Consider the following 13,749-nt stretch of genomic DNA (forward strand, 5'->3'; position numbering starts at 1 on the left):
CTTGAAATGCTTAACAGAGTTTTGCTTTTCACATACAGCACATTTAAGGTTTAAGATTTTAGTCCCCTAAAATCCCTAATTACGTTATTAATTGGTTTAGAAATTCGTTTTACAAAGTGATATTGTTACGACCAACCGTTTTGTTTCTATAATGCATTACAAAATCTTTATCGTTTTTAAGTTATTTGTAATAGACTTTACGAGTATCTTGGTCCCTAATTTAAGGGGCCAGTCTTATTTTCTTGAGTTCATTTGAACGGTTTCACGAATACTAACATTTTTTGTTCTTACACTTATCTAGAATTGTTGTTCATTTTTTAGATACAAATGATTGAATATTTTAGGGGCCAGCCCTCTAGATCCTTAATGGGGACAGCCATTGGTGTTTTGATTAATGGAATCGATTAAAGTCATCAATGCAAGCATTTTCTCTTCAACAATGCTTAACAAAATATGTCTATTTTTCTAGATAAATTGTATCAAAGTTTTAGTACTTTGGCCCCTAAAAATCTCTAATTACGTAATAAATGGGCGTAGCAACGATCTTGCCTGACAGATATTGTTACGGTCAACAACTTTGCTTCTGTAATGCATTACAAAATCTTAATCGTTTTGAAGTTATTTGTAATAGAGTTTATGAGTGTCTTGGCCCCTAATTTAAGGGGCCAGCCCCTTTTTCTTGATTTTGTTGGAAAGGACTTTTGATTATCTACCACTTTTGTTATATATGTTTTAACAAAATATCAACTCATAAAAAGATACAGATCAAAACGTATGAAAAGTTTGATTCGAAATTCGTACCCAATTTTCGAGCCTAGGCGAGCTCATAGAAATGGCGCCACTGGCGCTAAAAAACTACATTGTGCACAACTTTAATTTATGGTCTACCTATCCTGAAAATTTCATATTCCTATCTCTGATAGTCTCTGAGTTTATGTCTGCACAAAATGGGTCGTAAAAACTGACAAAATCTGCCGTAAATCGGAACCGGAAGTGCCGATTTCAAAATTTCAAAAAAATTCTAGAATTATGACCACTGGCAATCATCTGTGAAAAAATGGTCGAAATCGGCCGAATAGTTTTTGAGATATCGCGTGCACAAAATTTTGGGAAAAAAATAATAATAACTAGACACGATCTCGTTGCGAGCAACGAGGAGGTCTTCCGTCCGATTTTTAGAATATGGAATAACCTTACTCTTGACCTTCATCAACGAAACGTATCCGGAAAAGGAGGCGGGATCTATGAGTAATGGGTGAAAGACTATTTATCACTTTGGTGTCCCTTACTTGAGGGATCAGCTCCTTTTCATTCATTTTAGTCAAAAGGTATTTTTGTGTACCACTAATAAGTATTTAGAAATTGGTTACCGTTTTTGAGATATCTGGGAAAAATCGTTTTGATATCCGGTCCTAAAACTCCTTTTAGTGTCCAGATAAAAACAATATATGGTTGTACATTGTTAAGCTCAATATTTTGAGCATCTTTTGTTAAATATTGCTTTCCAAAGTTTTCCTCCATTTTGAGATATTGAGCATCAAAGCTTTAGACTTCTGGCCCCTTAAACTCCCTAATTACGTAACATTGGAGTAAATGATCGCCATGTACATGTACATAACATTAGAATGAACATAATTGCTTCTATAACGTATCAAAAAATATTTAACAGTAAAAAGTTATCATTTAAAGACTTTAGAGCCCCCTCACCCCCGTATTAGAAGGGCCAGCCCCTTTTTCATGATTTCAAATGAAAGCTCTTGTCAATTCAAACACTTTTTGTTCAACAAGTAATTACAAATTTTGTACGTTCTCGAGATATCTTGAGAGGGTCGTGTTAGGGCCAACCCTGTAACTCCTTTTAGGGACCGCATAACAATGAAATTATAGTTGATTATTGTTAAGCTTAATATTTTGAGCATCTTTTGTTCAATATTGCTTATCCAAATGTTTCTTCATTTTGAGATATTGAGCATCAAAGTTTTGGACTTCTGGCCCCTTAAAATCCCTAATTACGTAACATTGGAGTAAATGATTGCCATGATTAGGTTAATGACCTAAGAATAAACATAATGGCTTCTATAAAGCATCACAAAATATTTAACAGTAAAAAGTTATCATTTAAAGACTTTAGAGCCCCCTCAGCCCCTAATTTGAAGGGCCAGCCCCTTTTATATGATTTCAAATGAAAGCTCTTGTCAATTCAAACACATTTTGTTCAATAAGTGTTTACAAATTTTGTACCGTTCTCAAGATATCTGGAGAGGGTCGTTTTAGGGGCCGACCCTGTAACTCCTTTTAGGGACCGCATAACAAGGAAATTATGGTTTCAGATTGTTAAGCTCAATATTTTGAGCATCTTTTGTTCAATATTGCTTATCCAAATGTTTCTTCATTTTGAGATATTGAGCATCAAAGTTTTGGACTTCTGGCCCCTTAAAATCCCTAATTACGTAACATAGGAGTAAATGATTGCCATGATTAGGTTAATGACCTAAGAATAAACATAATTGCTTCTATAAAGCATCACAAAATATTTCACGGTAAAAAGTTATCATTAAAAGACTTTAGAGCCCCCTCAGCCCCTTCTTTGAAGGGTCAGCCCCTTTTTCTTGATCTCAAATGAAAGCTCTTGATTTAAGTAAGTTTTTTTGTTCTACTTGTTTTAACAAAATGCTTTCGAGAAAAGAGATATTCAAAGAAAACCAAGAAAAATCACGACGCCTTTTTAATCTTAATTTTCAAGCTCGGGCGAGCTTCGGTGCTCTTTGACATAAAGATGATTAATGACCATTAGACACTATTTCAATCTTTCGTCTATCAGCCCTGAAAAGTTCAACATCATATCTTAAATGGTAAAAGAGGAGTTCTCTGTACAAAATACCCCTATAAAAACAGTTAAATCCACGATATCTCAAGACAGGAAGTGACGTCATAAACAAAAAAAATTTCCAACAAGGTTCAGATCAATACCTATCAGAACTGAAAATTTGACGTAAATCAGTTGAGCCGTTTCCGAGATATCGCGTGCACAAAATCGGTAAGAAAAAAAAAAATAATAATAATAATAGGGAAAAAGAAACCTAAGAAAAACAATAAGGTCTTCCGTTGGAAACGGAAGACCTTAATAAGAAACAGTACGAAAACTATAAGGTCTTCCGTTGGAAACGGAAGACCTTAATAATTGGCTAACCAAACTGATTGATAAACAGTACATGTAAAATGATTTTGGTATAAAAACCAGATGGTGAACCACTGATTAATACTAAAGCCGGAATAGGATTAGCGAGTATCTCTGGATGTTGTATGAAGAAGAGTGGGTTTTTTTTTGTTTAATTTCCCACAGGGAGAGTTTCTGTCTGCCCTTTAGGATGAGGGATTGGAGATTGTTTTAGATAAAACATGTTTACTAGCCACCTCATATTAGTTTATCCATGAAAAGATATACACTTAAATCCTATCTTGAAAATTAACAAATATGGGGAAAATTATTTTCTATCAGAGCATTTTCCCTTTTCAATATTTGGTCATGCACTCTAATATGATCTTTTTTCAAAAGATAATAATTAAAGGTTGAAAGATTTCAGGCAGGGAGTGGTCATTGTTTCAATACTATAATTTTTATACACCAGAATGAAACTTAATTAAATGTAAAAATGAGACTCCTCGACAAGTTTGTGTGTGGGCTATGGTACTCAGGTGACCATTAAGGCCGTCGGGCCAATCGTTACAATAATCCTATTTATTTCAGTCTAAATATTCCACTCTAAAATAGGAAACGTACGGCAAATTGAGGTTCACAATTTTTTGTATATATTGGCCCTATATTTCAATTTCAGTAAAATATAAAATCAATTGACAATATTGTGTATCATTTAATCTATAAGAACATTTTTCACTCTTCAGCAAACTGGCCCTCTCGAATATTAATTACTGCGATTAATATTTTGTAAATATTATAAGGATGGAAAAAGGGACTGTAGTCTGTTGTTGTCGATACAGACACATAAAAATTTCAGTCATATTTTGCCCTGGTTTAAACTGATTTTTAAAAATATCACAAAAAATTAAAATGTTACAATTATTTTCATAAGAATACCCATAAATTAAGATATAAATTGTTACCTAGAAAGACTTTCACAAGTGTAATTATGACATCATAAACAGTGCATTTTCCCGTAATTTTCTTAAAACTGAGCAGAAGACGCCATTTCCTCTGTGATCTTTTGAACAGAACAGTTTGTCCACAACCGTCGCCCATGATGAAACTTACGTTATCACTTTATCATGTGATATCACATTAAATATATTAATTTAGTTGAGGACGACAGCTGCTTACACATTTTCCACTTCAAAAAACTATGAGATATATGCCATTTTTCATTATTTTCCTCTACATCTTAGGAAAAGGAAGAAATGTTGAACACATTATTCATTTTCAAAACAGAGTAAAAGTGTATAACTTGGTACTTTATATGCACATGTGTTCAAGATGGTATACGTGCATTTTCATGAGATTTTAATAACTTGTGAAATTTAAGGCAAATTTTGAAGGAAACTGTACCTTCTTTTCTGTCCAAACGCCATGAACATTGCCAATGCTCCTAAATAAAAATACAAATTGTATTTCTAAATAATGTCCATAACAATGAGATTTCTATTTTCATTCATTTCATGAATTTTTTTTAGATGCCAAAGAGAAAGGCATTGTCTGCAAAATACCAGCGTGAAAAAGACCGGTTGAGAAAGAGAAAACAACGACTTAACTCTGCAGCATTGGTAGAGCCTGATATTTTACCAGAAGTAGTCTCTGGAGCTGTCTCAGCTCCTCCCAGCAATGTTCTGGGGTCAGGTTCTATGGGGTGCCTACCTAAAGAGGAAAAACCCCTGGCCAGGATGCAGGCCTCGCCTAGAGTGAAAATGCATCCACCTGCCCAGAGGTTGCCATCTCCTCTGGGAAGTCGTCTGTGTGCCCAAGACGGAGGCACGGCACCGTCCCCTGACTCCCCACCGTGGGTTTGTGCTCCACCGAGGGCACCTGGACCAGACACCGTGCACGTGTCTGGACCAGCAGGTCAGGCGCAGCTGGAAACCTCCATGGATGAAGGGACCAGCAGGAAATTAAAAGATGAGGGATATTTTGAGGAAAATAAAAAGGAATCAAAAGGAAATACTATGCAATATATGAAACAAAATGAAACAGAGTATGAAAATATAACAATGAGATTTTATTATGATAAAAATGACTTGTCACATAAACTAGCAGAAAACAAAAAAGACAAAATTGAGAAAGACGCAAGTTTGAGTCATCAAAGTTCAACATGTACAGGTATCTATGAATTATATCGTTCTGTTCAGGGCTCATTCCATCAAGCTGATTATTTGTTCGAGGAGAACGCAGGAACTCAATGTGTTGCAAACTGTTTATCAGCTCTTTCTTATCACAAGTTAAAGAATACTAAGTTTTGGTCAGCGCAAGACATGAACAGAATCTTAATAACAGGCGATGAATTGTATTCATTTATGCAAAGAAGCTCATCCATTAATGATAGATATTTGCTTGTAGAAGAGCTGCCACAGAATTTTGAATGTTATGATCGTTCATTTGAATTTCTCTCGAATGAGCCAAAGACAAGTGTTATTTTGCCAGATCAACATATTAATTTCACAGAATTTGATGCTTTACCATTGCAACAAACACTCACTATACTCTAGAAAATACTGATGGTTGTTTTGTTTGTTTTGGTGGGAACACTTTACTCATTGGCAAAACAAAGAATGGATTCTTTAGTTTTGATTCTCATTCAAGAACAATAGAGGGATTGTTTTCTACAAACGGCAAAAGCACACGAGTTTTATTTGATACTATTGACCAACTATTTTTGCATCTTACTGGCCTTGCTCTTTCAATGGGGTATTCCTCAAATGTAGAGTGTAATTTGACTGGAGTTCACTGCAAAATGACCAATATTTTAAACATTCCCGAAGATAAGGGAAACGACAATGGAACTCAAAATTTGACAAATAATGATGATTTGGTATTTGTTTCTGAAACACATGAACAATATAGATTCCTACTTCTAAACAATAAAGAAAAAACGACGCTTTGTAAATCTCTAAACGTCCCTTTTTTGCACAATACAGATAATCAACTGTCGCAGTGTCATGAACAAAACCTTGGAGAACCAATTTGCCATAAAGAAATTTTAAGAGATGGCAACTGCTATTTCAGAGCAATATCATATGCGTTGACAAATACTGAAGATTTTCACAATATCATGCGTAATGCTGTGTGTGCACATATTTTGGAAAATAAAGAGTTATTCAAAAAAATTTTAAGGAATGATCAACAGTCCGTTGAAAATTACATTGCATCTTCATCAATGTCACAAGATGGTGTATGGGCAACAGAGGTCGAGATTTTGGCAATGGCTCATCTTTTGAAAGTTGATATTTACACATTCTCAGAGGGTCATTGGTTAAGGTATTCTGGACAGATAGTAAACACAGTTTTGCCAAAAAACAATCTTGGTGCAATTTATTTGGATCATGTTGGCCAAAATCATTACAATGTGGTTCTAAATGTTGCAGAAAACCCATGCAGAGAAAGTCCAATAAATTTAAATTCACAAGACTCAAGACCAGTTCCCAAGAATTGTGCAGCAAAATATCAAAGTAACAAACAATTGCAAAGAAAGAAGCAAATCAAGAGAGATGATAAAAGAAAACAATCTTTAAGAAAAAAATACCGGGAAAGTGCAACCTTCAGACAAAACAAACTTGAGAAAGCACTTAACCGCTACAAACATGATGATGAATATCGAACTAAAGTAAAATTAAACAATGCAGACAGATACCACAAAGACATGCAATACCAAAAAAATGCTAAATTTCGAAGCAGGAATCTTTATGGAGACACTGTTCAGAGAGCTAAAAAACAAAAAGCCAGCATTGATAAATATGCTTCAAATGAGATGCACAGAGAACATGTAAAGGCAAGAAGTGTACGCAAATACGCAGAAAATCAAAAACATAAAGAAGATGTCAAATTGAGGAGCAAACGCAAGTATAAAACTGATAAAGAAAGCAGGGAAAAGGACAGGAAAAGAGGATTACAAAGGTATACACAAGATAAAAAGCATAAAGAAAAGGTCAAATTAGAAAATGTTCAGAGATATAAGAACAACACTGAATACAGAGCAAATACTAAACTCAGAAGTAAGGAAAAGTATGCCACAGATACCAATTACAAGATGCTCATTAACAAAGCAAGCATTCAAAGATACAAGGAAAATAATGATTTCAGGGAAAAGAAGCTCAAAGCTGCTGCAGAAAGATATAACAAAGATGAACTATTCAGATCAGCTGTCAAAACTTATAGCCAGAGGCGTTATGAATCTAGTTCAGAGACAAAAAACATGAAGAAAACAGCTGTTAGGCATAGTAGACAAATAAGAAAGGAAAAATGTACAAAAGAGGATGAAGTTGTGAGAATCTTTAAGGAGAAAACAAAAGAGGGCATTGACTATACATGCTGTTGTTGTAACCGACTTCTATTTCAAAATCAAGTTCAAAGATGTGAACAATCTATGTATATAAAAAATGAAAATGCAGCAAAAGTGGCAAATTTATGCATACAACAAAAATACCGTCATAATTGCACAACTTCCTGTCCGCAAAATTGTGTGAAATCAAATTTATGGATTTGCTATACGTGCCACAGAAAGATCTTGGCTGGCAATATTCCACCAGAGAGTGAGATTAATAGACTTACACTTGAGGATATCCCAGTAGAACTAGAAAGGTTAAATAACCTTGAGAAACACTTGATTTCTTTACACATTCCTTTCATGAAGGTCATGGCTCTTCCACATGGTGGTCAAAAAAACATTCATGGACAAGTAGTGTGCGTTCCTTCCAACTTAAAAAAAGTCACAGCTTTACCTTCAAAGGAGAACGAAGATTTACTGCTCCGTGTAAAGTTAAAAAGAAAGTTGAATTATAAGGGATACTATGAGTATCAGTTTGTCAATCCTAATCACATACTGACAGCATTAGACTTTTTGAAAAAGAACAATCAATGGTATGAGCATGTTACAATCAATACAGACTGGAGTGAAATCAGTGATCACAATGAAGAACTTCTACAAGAAAATGATGTAACTGTTGAGGAACCACAGGAAAATGCGATTGATACATGTTTGCAACCTGTGGATATTGCGCAGGAAGTTCTTGACCACTATTTTGACGATATCTATAGCATTGCCCCTGGTGAAGGAAATAATCCAGTGAGAATGTTGCAGGAACCCGGAAATGAAGCTAAAACATTTCCATACCTTTTCCCGAGTGGTCAGTTTTCATGGAATGATCAAAGGGATATAAAGATATCTTTATCAAGATATTTCAACAACAGACTAATGAATGCTGATGACAGATTTGCAAAGGACAGCACTTTTATATTCTTTAGTCAGTATATGTCTGATCTTAATCAAGTAATAGAGAAAACACAAATATCAGTGAGGAAATCAATCAAAGCAATGGGATGCAACAAGGTTATAGATTCTCAAATGGTTCAGGACCCTGATATTCTTGCAAGGCTCATGAAAAACAACGAAGCTTTAAGGTTTATGCAGCCAATTCGTGGAACACCAGCATATTGGTCATCTGCCCAAAAGGATCTTTTTGCAATGCTTCGTCAATTGGGAATCCCAACATGGTTCTGTTCTTTCTCAGCAGCTGAATATAGATGGAATGATGCAATTATAACAATTTTACGACAAAAAAATGATAACAGAGATCCGTGTTTGTTAGACTGGTCAGAGAAAAATGAGGTGCTAAAAAGTAATCCTGTTACTGTTGCAAGAATGTTTGAACACAGATTTCATGTCTTTCAGACAGATGTAATTCTTTCACCTGTTGAACCCATTGGAAAAGTTGCAGATTACTTTCAAAGAGTAGAATTCCAACAAAGAGGGTCTCCACACATGCATTGTTTATATTGGGTAGAAAATGCTCCAAAACTTGACCAGGATGGCGAAGAAGCTGTATGCAAATTTATAGATAAGTATGTATCATGTGCTTTGCCTGCAGAACATGAAGATCCTGAATTAAGAGACATTGTATTGGCAGTGCAACAACACAGCAAAAAACATTCGAAATCATGCAGGAAAAAAGGCACAAATTGTAGATTCAATTTTCCACGACCCCCTTCTGCTCGCACTTTCATTACTTCTCCAAACGAAACACAAGAGGGAGATGAAACTGACTCAGTTGAATTGAAAGAACAAAAAGTAGCTGCAAAAGAAATTCTTGAACGTATTTGGAATGAAGTGATAAATGAAGAAAATGAATCAAAAACATTTAAGGACGTTTTGGAGGGAGTAAACGTATCACAAGATCAGTATGAAAAAGCACATAAAATCTTGACAATGAAACATTCAGTTGTTCTTCAAAGAAAACTTGATGAACTATGGACGAATCAATATAATCCATGTCTCCTGAAATGCTGGAATGCAAATATGGATATTCAGTTTGTTACAGATCCATTTAGTTGCATCGTGTATATGATTTCATACATATCAAAGTCTGAAAGGGAAATGGGTATGATATTGAAACAAACAAAACTTGAAGCTGAGGAAGGAAATGCCAGTGCACGAGACACATTGAAAAAAATTGGATCAGCTTACCTAAATCATAGGGAAGTAAGCGCACAAGAGGCTGTTTACAGAGTCTGTAACTTAAGAATGAAAGAATGTTCCAGGAAAGTTGTATTTGTTCCAGTGGGTGAAAATCCTACCAGATTGACTAAACCTCTCTCTCAGATTAAAAGAAATAAAAAGACAGAAGATACAGATGGAGACGAAGATCATGATGAAAATGACATTTGGATGACAAATATAGTTGAGAGATATGAAAATCGACCAGACAAACACGATTTTGAGACCATGTGTCTGGCAGAATTCTGCTCAGAATTTAGAGTTCTTGCAAAATCACAGATTCCAAAGACTGCGAATGAAAACGTCTTCAAATTACAAAATGAAAAGGGTTATATTCAAAAAAGAACAAGAACACAACCAGCCATTATTAGATACCCAAGGTTTAATGCTGAAAAGATGACCGAGAAGTACTATCAATCTCTTCTTCAATTGTTTCTACCATATCGAAATGGTTCTCATTTAAAACCACCACCGTATGAACTTTTCGAGACATTTTATGAACAAGGCCACATCAAATTTATGGTAGAAAAGCAGATCAGATCAGTAAAATCTATTGTTGATCAAAACCATGCACGATTTGCACAAAACGAAAAAGTAATAGATGAAGCAATGGAAACATTTGAAAACATAGGAGAACCAGAAGATGCTTGGGCAAACCTTTGCCCAGAAACAGAGTCAATGAGGCAGAAATTCCAAAGAGAAAGAGGCCAATATGATGACTGTAATGAACAATTGATAGAAACAATCCCAGACATGCAGGAAACCACTAATGCTGATGTTCCATTAAGAGTTGAACAGAGAATTAATTCAAGAGATGAGATATTGCCGGTCTTACAAACCTTAAACAAAACGCAGATCCAATTATTTTATCATGTGCGTGAATGGTGCCTAATGAAAAGTTTAGGACAGAATCCTAATCCGCTACAATTGTTTATAACCGGTGGAGCTGGGACAGGTAAAAGCCATTTAATTAAAGCTATACATTATGAGGCATCCCGTTTGCTTGAAAAACAAATGTTATCTCCAGAAAGTGTAACTGTGCTCTTAGCTGCATTCACTGGCACGGCTGCGTTCAATATCGGAGGAAATACACTCCATCATTTGTTTTCTTTGCCAAAATTTATGACACTACCATATGAACCATTAAAAGAACAAAGTTTGAGTGAAATAAGATTACAACTTTCCGAGCTACAAATTCTTATAATTGACGAAGTTTCGATGGTTTACAAACGACTGTTATATTACATTCATGAAAGACTTGTTCAAATCAAGAAAAAAAGAGAACCATTTGGAGGAGTGTCCGTTATTGCTGTTGGTGATTTTTACCAACTTCCGCCAGTAAAACAACGCAAAGATGAAAGGTTATACAAAGACAATCCCACATACCCTGAAGATTTTTGGGTAGAAAATTTCAGGAAAGTGGAGTTAACAGAAGTGATGAGACAAAAGAAAGACATGTCTTTTGCAGCTACATTGAACTTACTGCGAACTAGAGAACGAAATCAACCTTTAACTGACCAAACCAAATCTATGTTGTCTCAATGTGTTAGAGAAGGACCAGAAGATGCCCTTCACATTTATGCAACAAATGATGAAGTAAACTCGTTTAATCTTACAATGTTAAAAAAACGATGTGTAAATCTTGTGGAAATTGATGCCAAAGACTTCACAAAAGATTCCTCTACCGGGAAACTGAATCTGAGGAAAAAACCCATTAGCTATAAGACTGAAGGATTGCCCAGTACATTATTGCTGGCCATTGACGCAAGAGTAATGCTAACACGAAACTGCAAAGTAGATGATGGGCTGGTAAATGGAGTAATGGGGCATGTATCTAACTTTCAATTTGGCCAAGGAAATAACTCCAACACTATAATGGCTGTGGGAGTAATATTTGACAACATATCTGTTGGAAAAAAATCTGGAAAAAGAACGAATCAAGGAAACATTGTCATGATCGAAAGAGTCCAAGAGGAAGTAGTTGAACGAAAAACAAAAACTACTATTCGACACCAATTTCCATTGCGTTTATCATGGGCTTGCACAGCGCATAAAGTGCAGGGTATGACAGTCGACAAAGTAGTTGTCAATATAGATCGAGCATTTTCACCTGGCCAAGGATATGTTGCTCTAAGTAGAGTTACATCTCAAGACGGATTGTTTATTGACACCAATGACCTACAAGGATTACAGAAAAAAATATATGCTGACCCAGAAGTGAAAGAAGCTTTACAACAAATGGCAAATATAACCTTTTCAGATTGCTCCGCTGGTTCTGCGCAAAATCTATCAATTCTCCTTCTTAACATACAAAGTCTTCCAAAACATTTTGCTGACCTCCAGAGAGATATTAGGACTAAAACTGCTGATGTTATATGCCTAACAGAAACATGGCTAAAAGCAAATCATATCGTCAGTAATTTTGAAATGAATAATTTTCAGTTTCACCATGCATCTAGAGGACTTGCATATGAATGTAACAATGATGAGATGATACATATGCGTTTCGCAAAAGGTGGAGGGGTTGGTGTGTATTTGAAACAAACTGGACCAAGGAAAACCATCATTTCCTTCCCAGAAAAAAATATTGAGGGAATTGCAGTACACATAACAAAAGATGATATCATTATTATCACTGTCTATCGATCCAGTTGTGTGAATGTTTCAAACTTTTTACTTCAGCTGCAAAGAGTATTAGAAACATATTCCTCAAATCATAGGCACATAGTTTGTCTCGGAGATTTTAACGAAGATGCAAATTTGCATGGTCCTATCCAAAATTTAATGGAGAAACTTGATATGACACAATTGGTACATTTCTACACAACTGAAGGAGGAACAATATTAGACCACGTTTATGTGTCACCAAATGTACAGGCGAAAGTTCAAAAAATGCCAACCTACTACAGCTATCATGAGGGTTTGCTGATCACCCTATACCCAGAAAAAAACTCATTACAATCTGCTGATTAAATATCAGTCCTAGAAATAATGATAAAAAACCAATCAATGAAAATCAGTACAGCATTTCAAGTTTCCATTTTATCGATTATGAAAAAACGTTTATCAACCTATTAATAAATTTCATTTAATAAAAATGCACGTAAATAGATATGATTTTTAAAATCCCTGAATTAGTATTACTCTAAAAACTACAGTGATTCAAGGAAAGTCAGTATCTCATACATGAATTTCATGGCTGACGTGCTTAATTTCTCTCTAAAACTTACCAAAATATAAACATTGAGCTGTAACATAATCACATTTGTATTAACATTCTATGAAAACATATCTTGCCTTAAAATTAGAAAGCTTATTCAATTCTGAGAAAAGGTATGCTTCATTTTGCCAATCCATTCAGTTTTAAGAAAAATATGGCCATTTAAATGAACCTACCATTTCCACTATTCTCTATCGATCTATATCACAATTATCGGGCTCTCCATCATTAAAAGATATTTACTTAATCTTTTAACGGTCATTTGTTGTTCAAATTCCTTTACTAAAAAACATTATTCAATACTACATACATTTACATGAAATTATCTTGAAAAAAGCATCACATCACTTAGAAATATCCTAACATGTATACCCTCCCACTATCTTTTGATTATAATATAAACCATTAAGGTTAATATATTTTGCCTAATAATATGCAACCTGTGGCAATTTCCTCAATTAAGTCATTTCTTACACATTTTTCAAATAATCATCACTGATGCTAAGAATTGCTCCTTTTTGGTAAATTTAAAAATTTGTAGCATTTTTTAACTCAAAGATAGACATGCCGTCCTGCATGTGGTTTCTTGTTTCTATGAAAAACGAAGCTAACAATCATATCTAATGAGCATCAAATCTTTCCAGGTTTCTCAGTCTAATTTTATTAAGGTCTTTGATCAATAAGAATCACATTTTGTACCTAATAAATGATTAATCCAGTATTCTTAATCATTAAATCATTTTAAAGGTGTTATCAAATAAAAATACTCCACCAAACAAATTTGTAAAATTTTAATTATGGTCCAACTAATTACAC

The 13,749-nt window shown here is 34.7% G+C and overlaps 3 protein-coding genes across 3 annotated transcripts in view; 1 reads left to right on the forward strand and 2 right to left on the reverse strand.

The window, feature by feature from the left end:
- The window catches only part of LOC105345323 (4-hydroxybenzoate polyprenyltransferase, mitochondrial), a 281,500-nt gene that overhangs the window by 172,249 nt on the left and 95,502 nt on the right, over window positions 1-13,749 (reverse strand). The window lies entirely within an intron of this gene.
- The window catches only part of LOC105348889 (uncharacterized), a 38,597-nt gene that overhangs the window by 8,922 nt on the left and 15,926 nt on the right, over window positions 1-13,749 (reverse strand). The gene's annotated exons all lie outside the window — the stretch shown is intronic.
- Window positions 9,594-12,686, forward strand: LOC136275028 (uncharacterized). Its single transcript, XM_066083281.1, has one exon. The coding sequence runs from the start codon at window positions 9,594-9,596 to the stop codon at window positions 12,684-12,686; it is 3,093 nt and encodes a 1,030-aa protein (XP_065939353.1).

The sequence above is a fragment of the Magallana gigas genome, chromosome 4 (genome assembly GCF_963853765.1).
Source record: "Magallana gigas chromosome 4, xbMagGiga1.1, whole genome shotgun sequence".
Classification (NCBI taxonomy): Eukaryota; Metazoa; Mollusca; class Bivalvia; order Ostreida; family Ostreidae; genus Magallana; species Magallana gigas.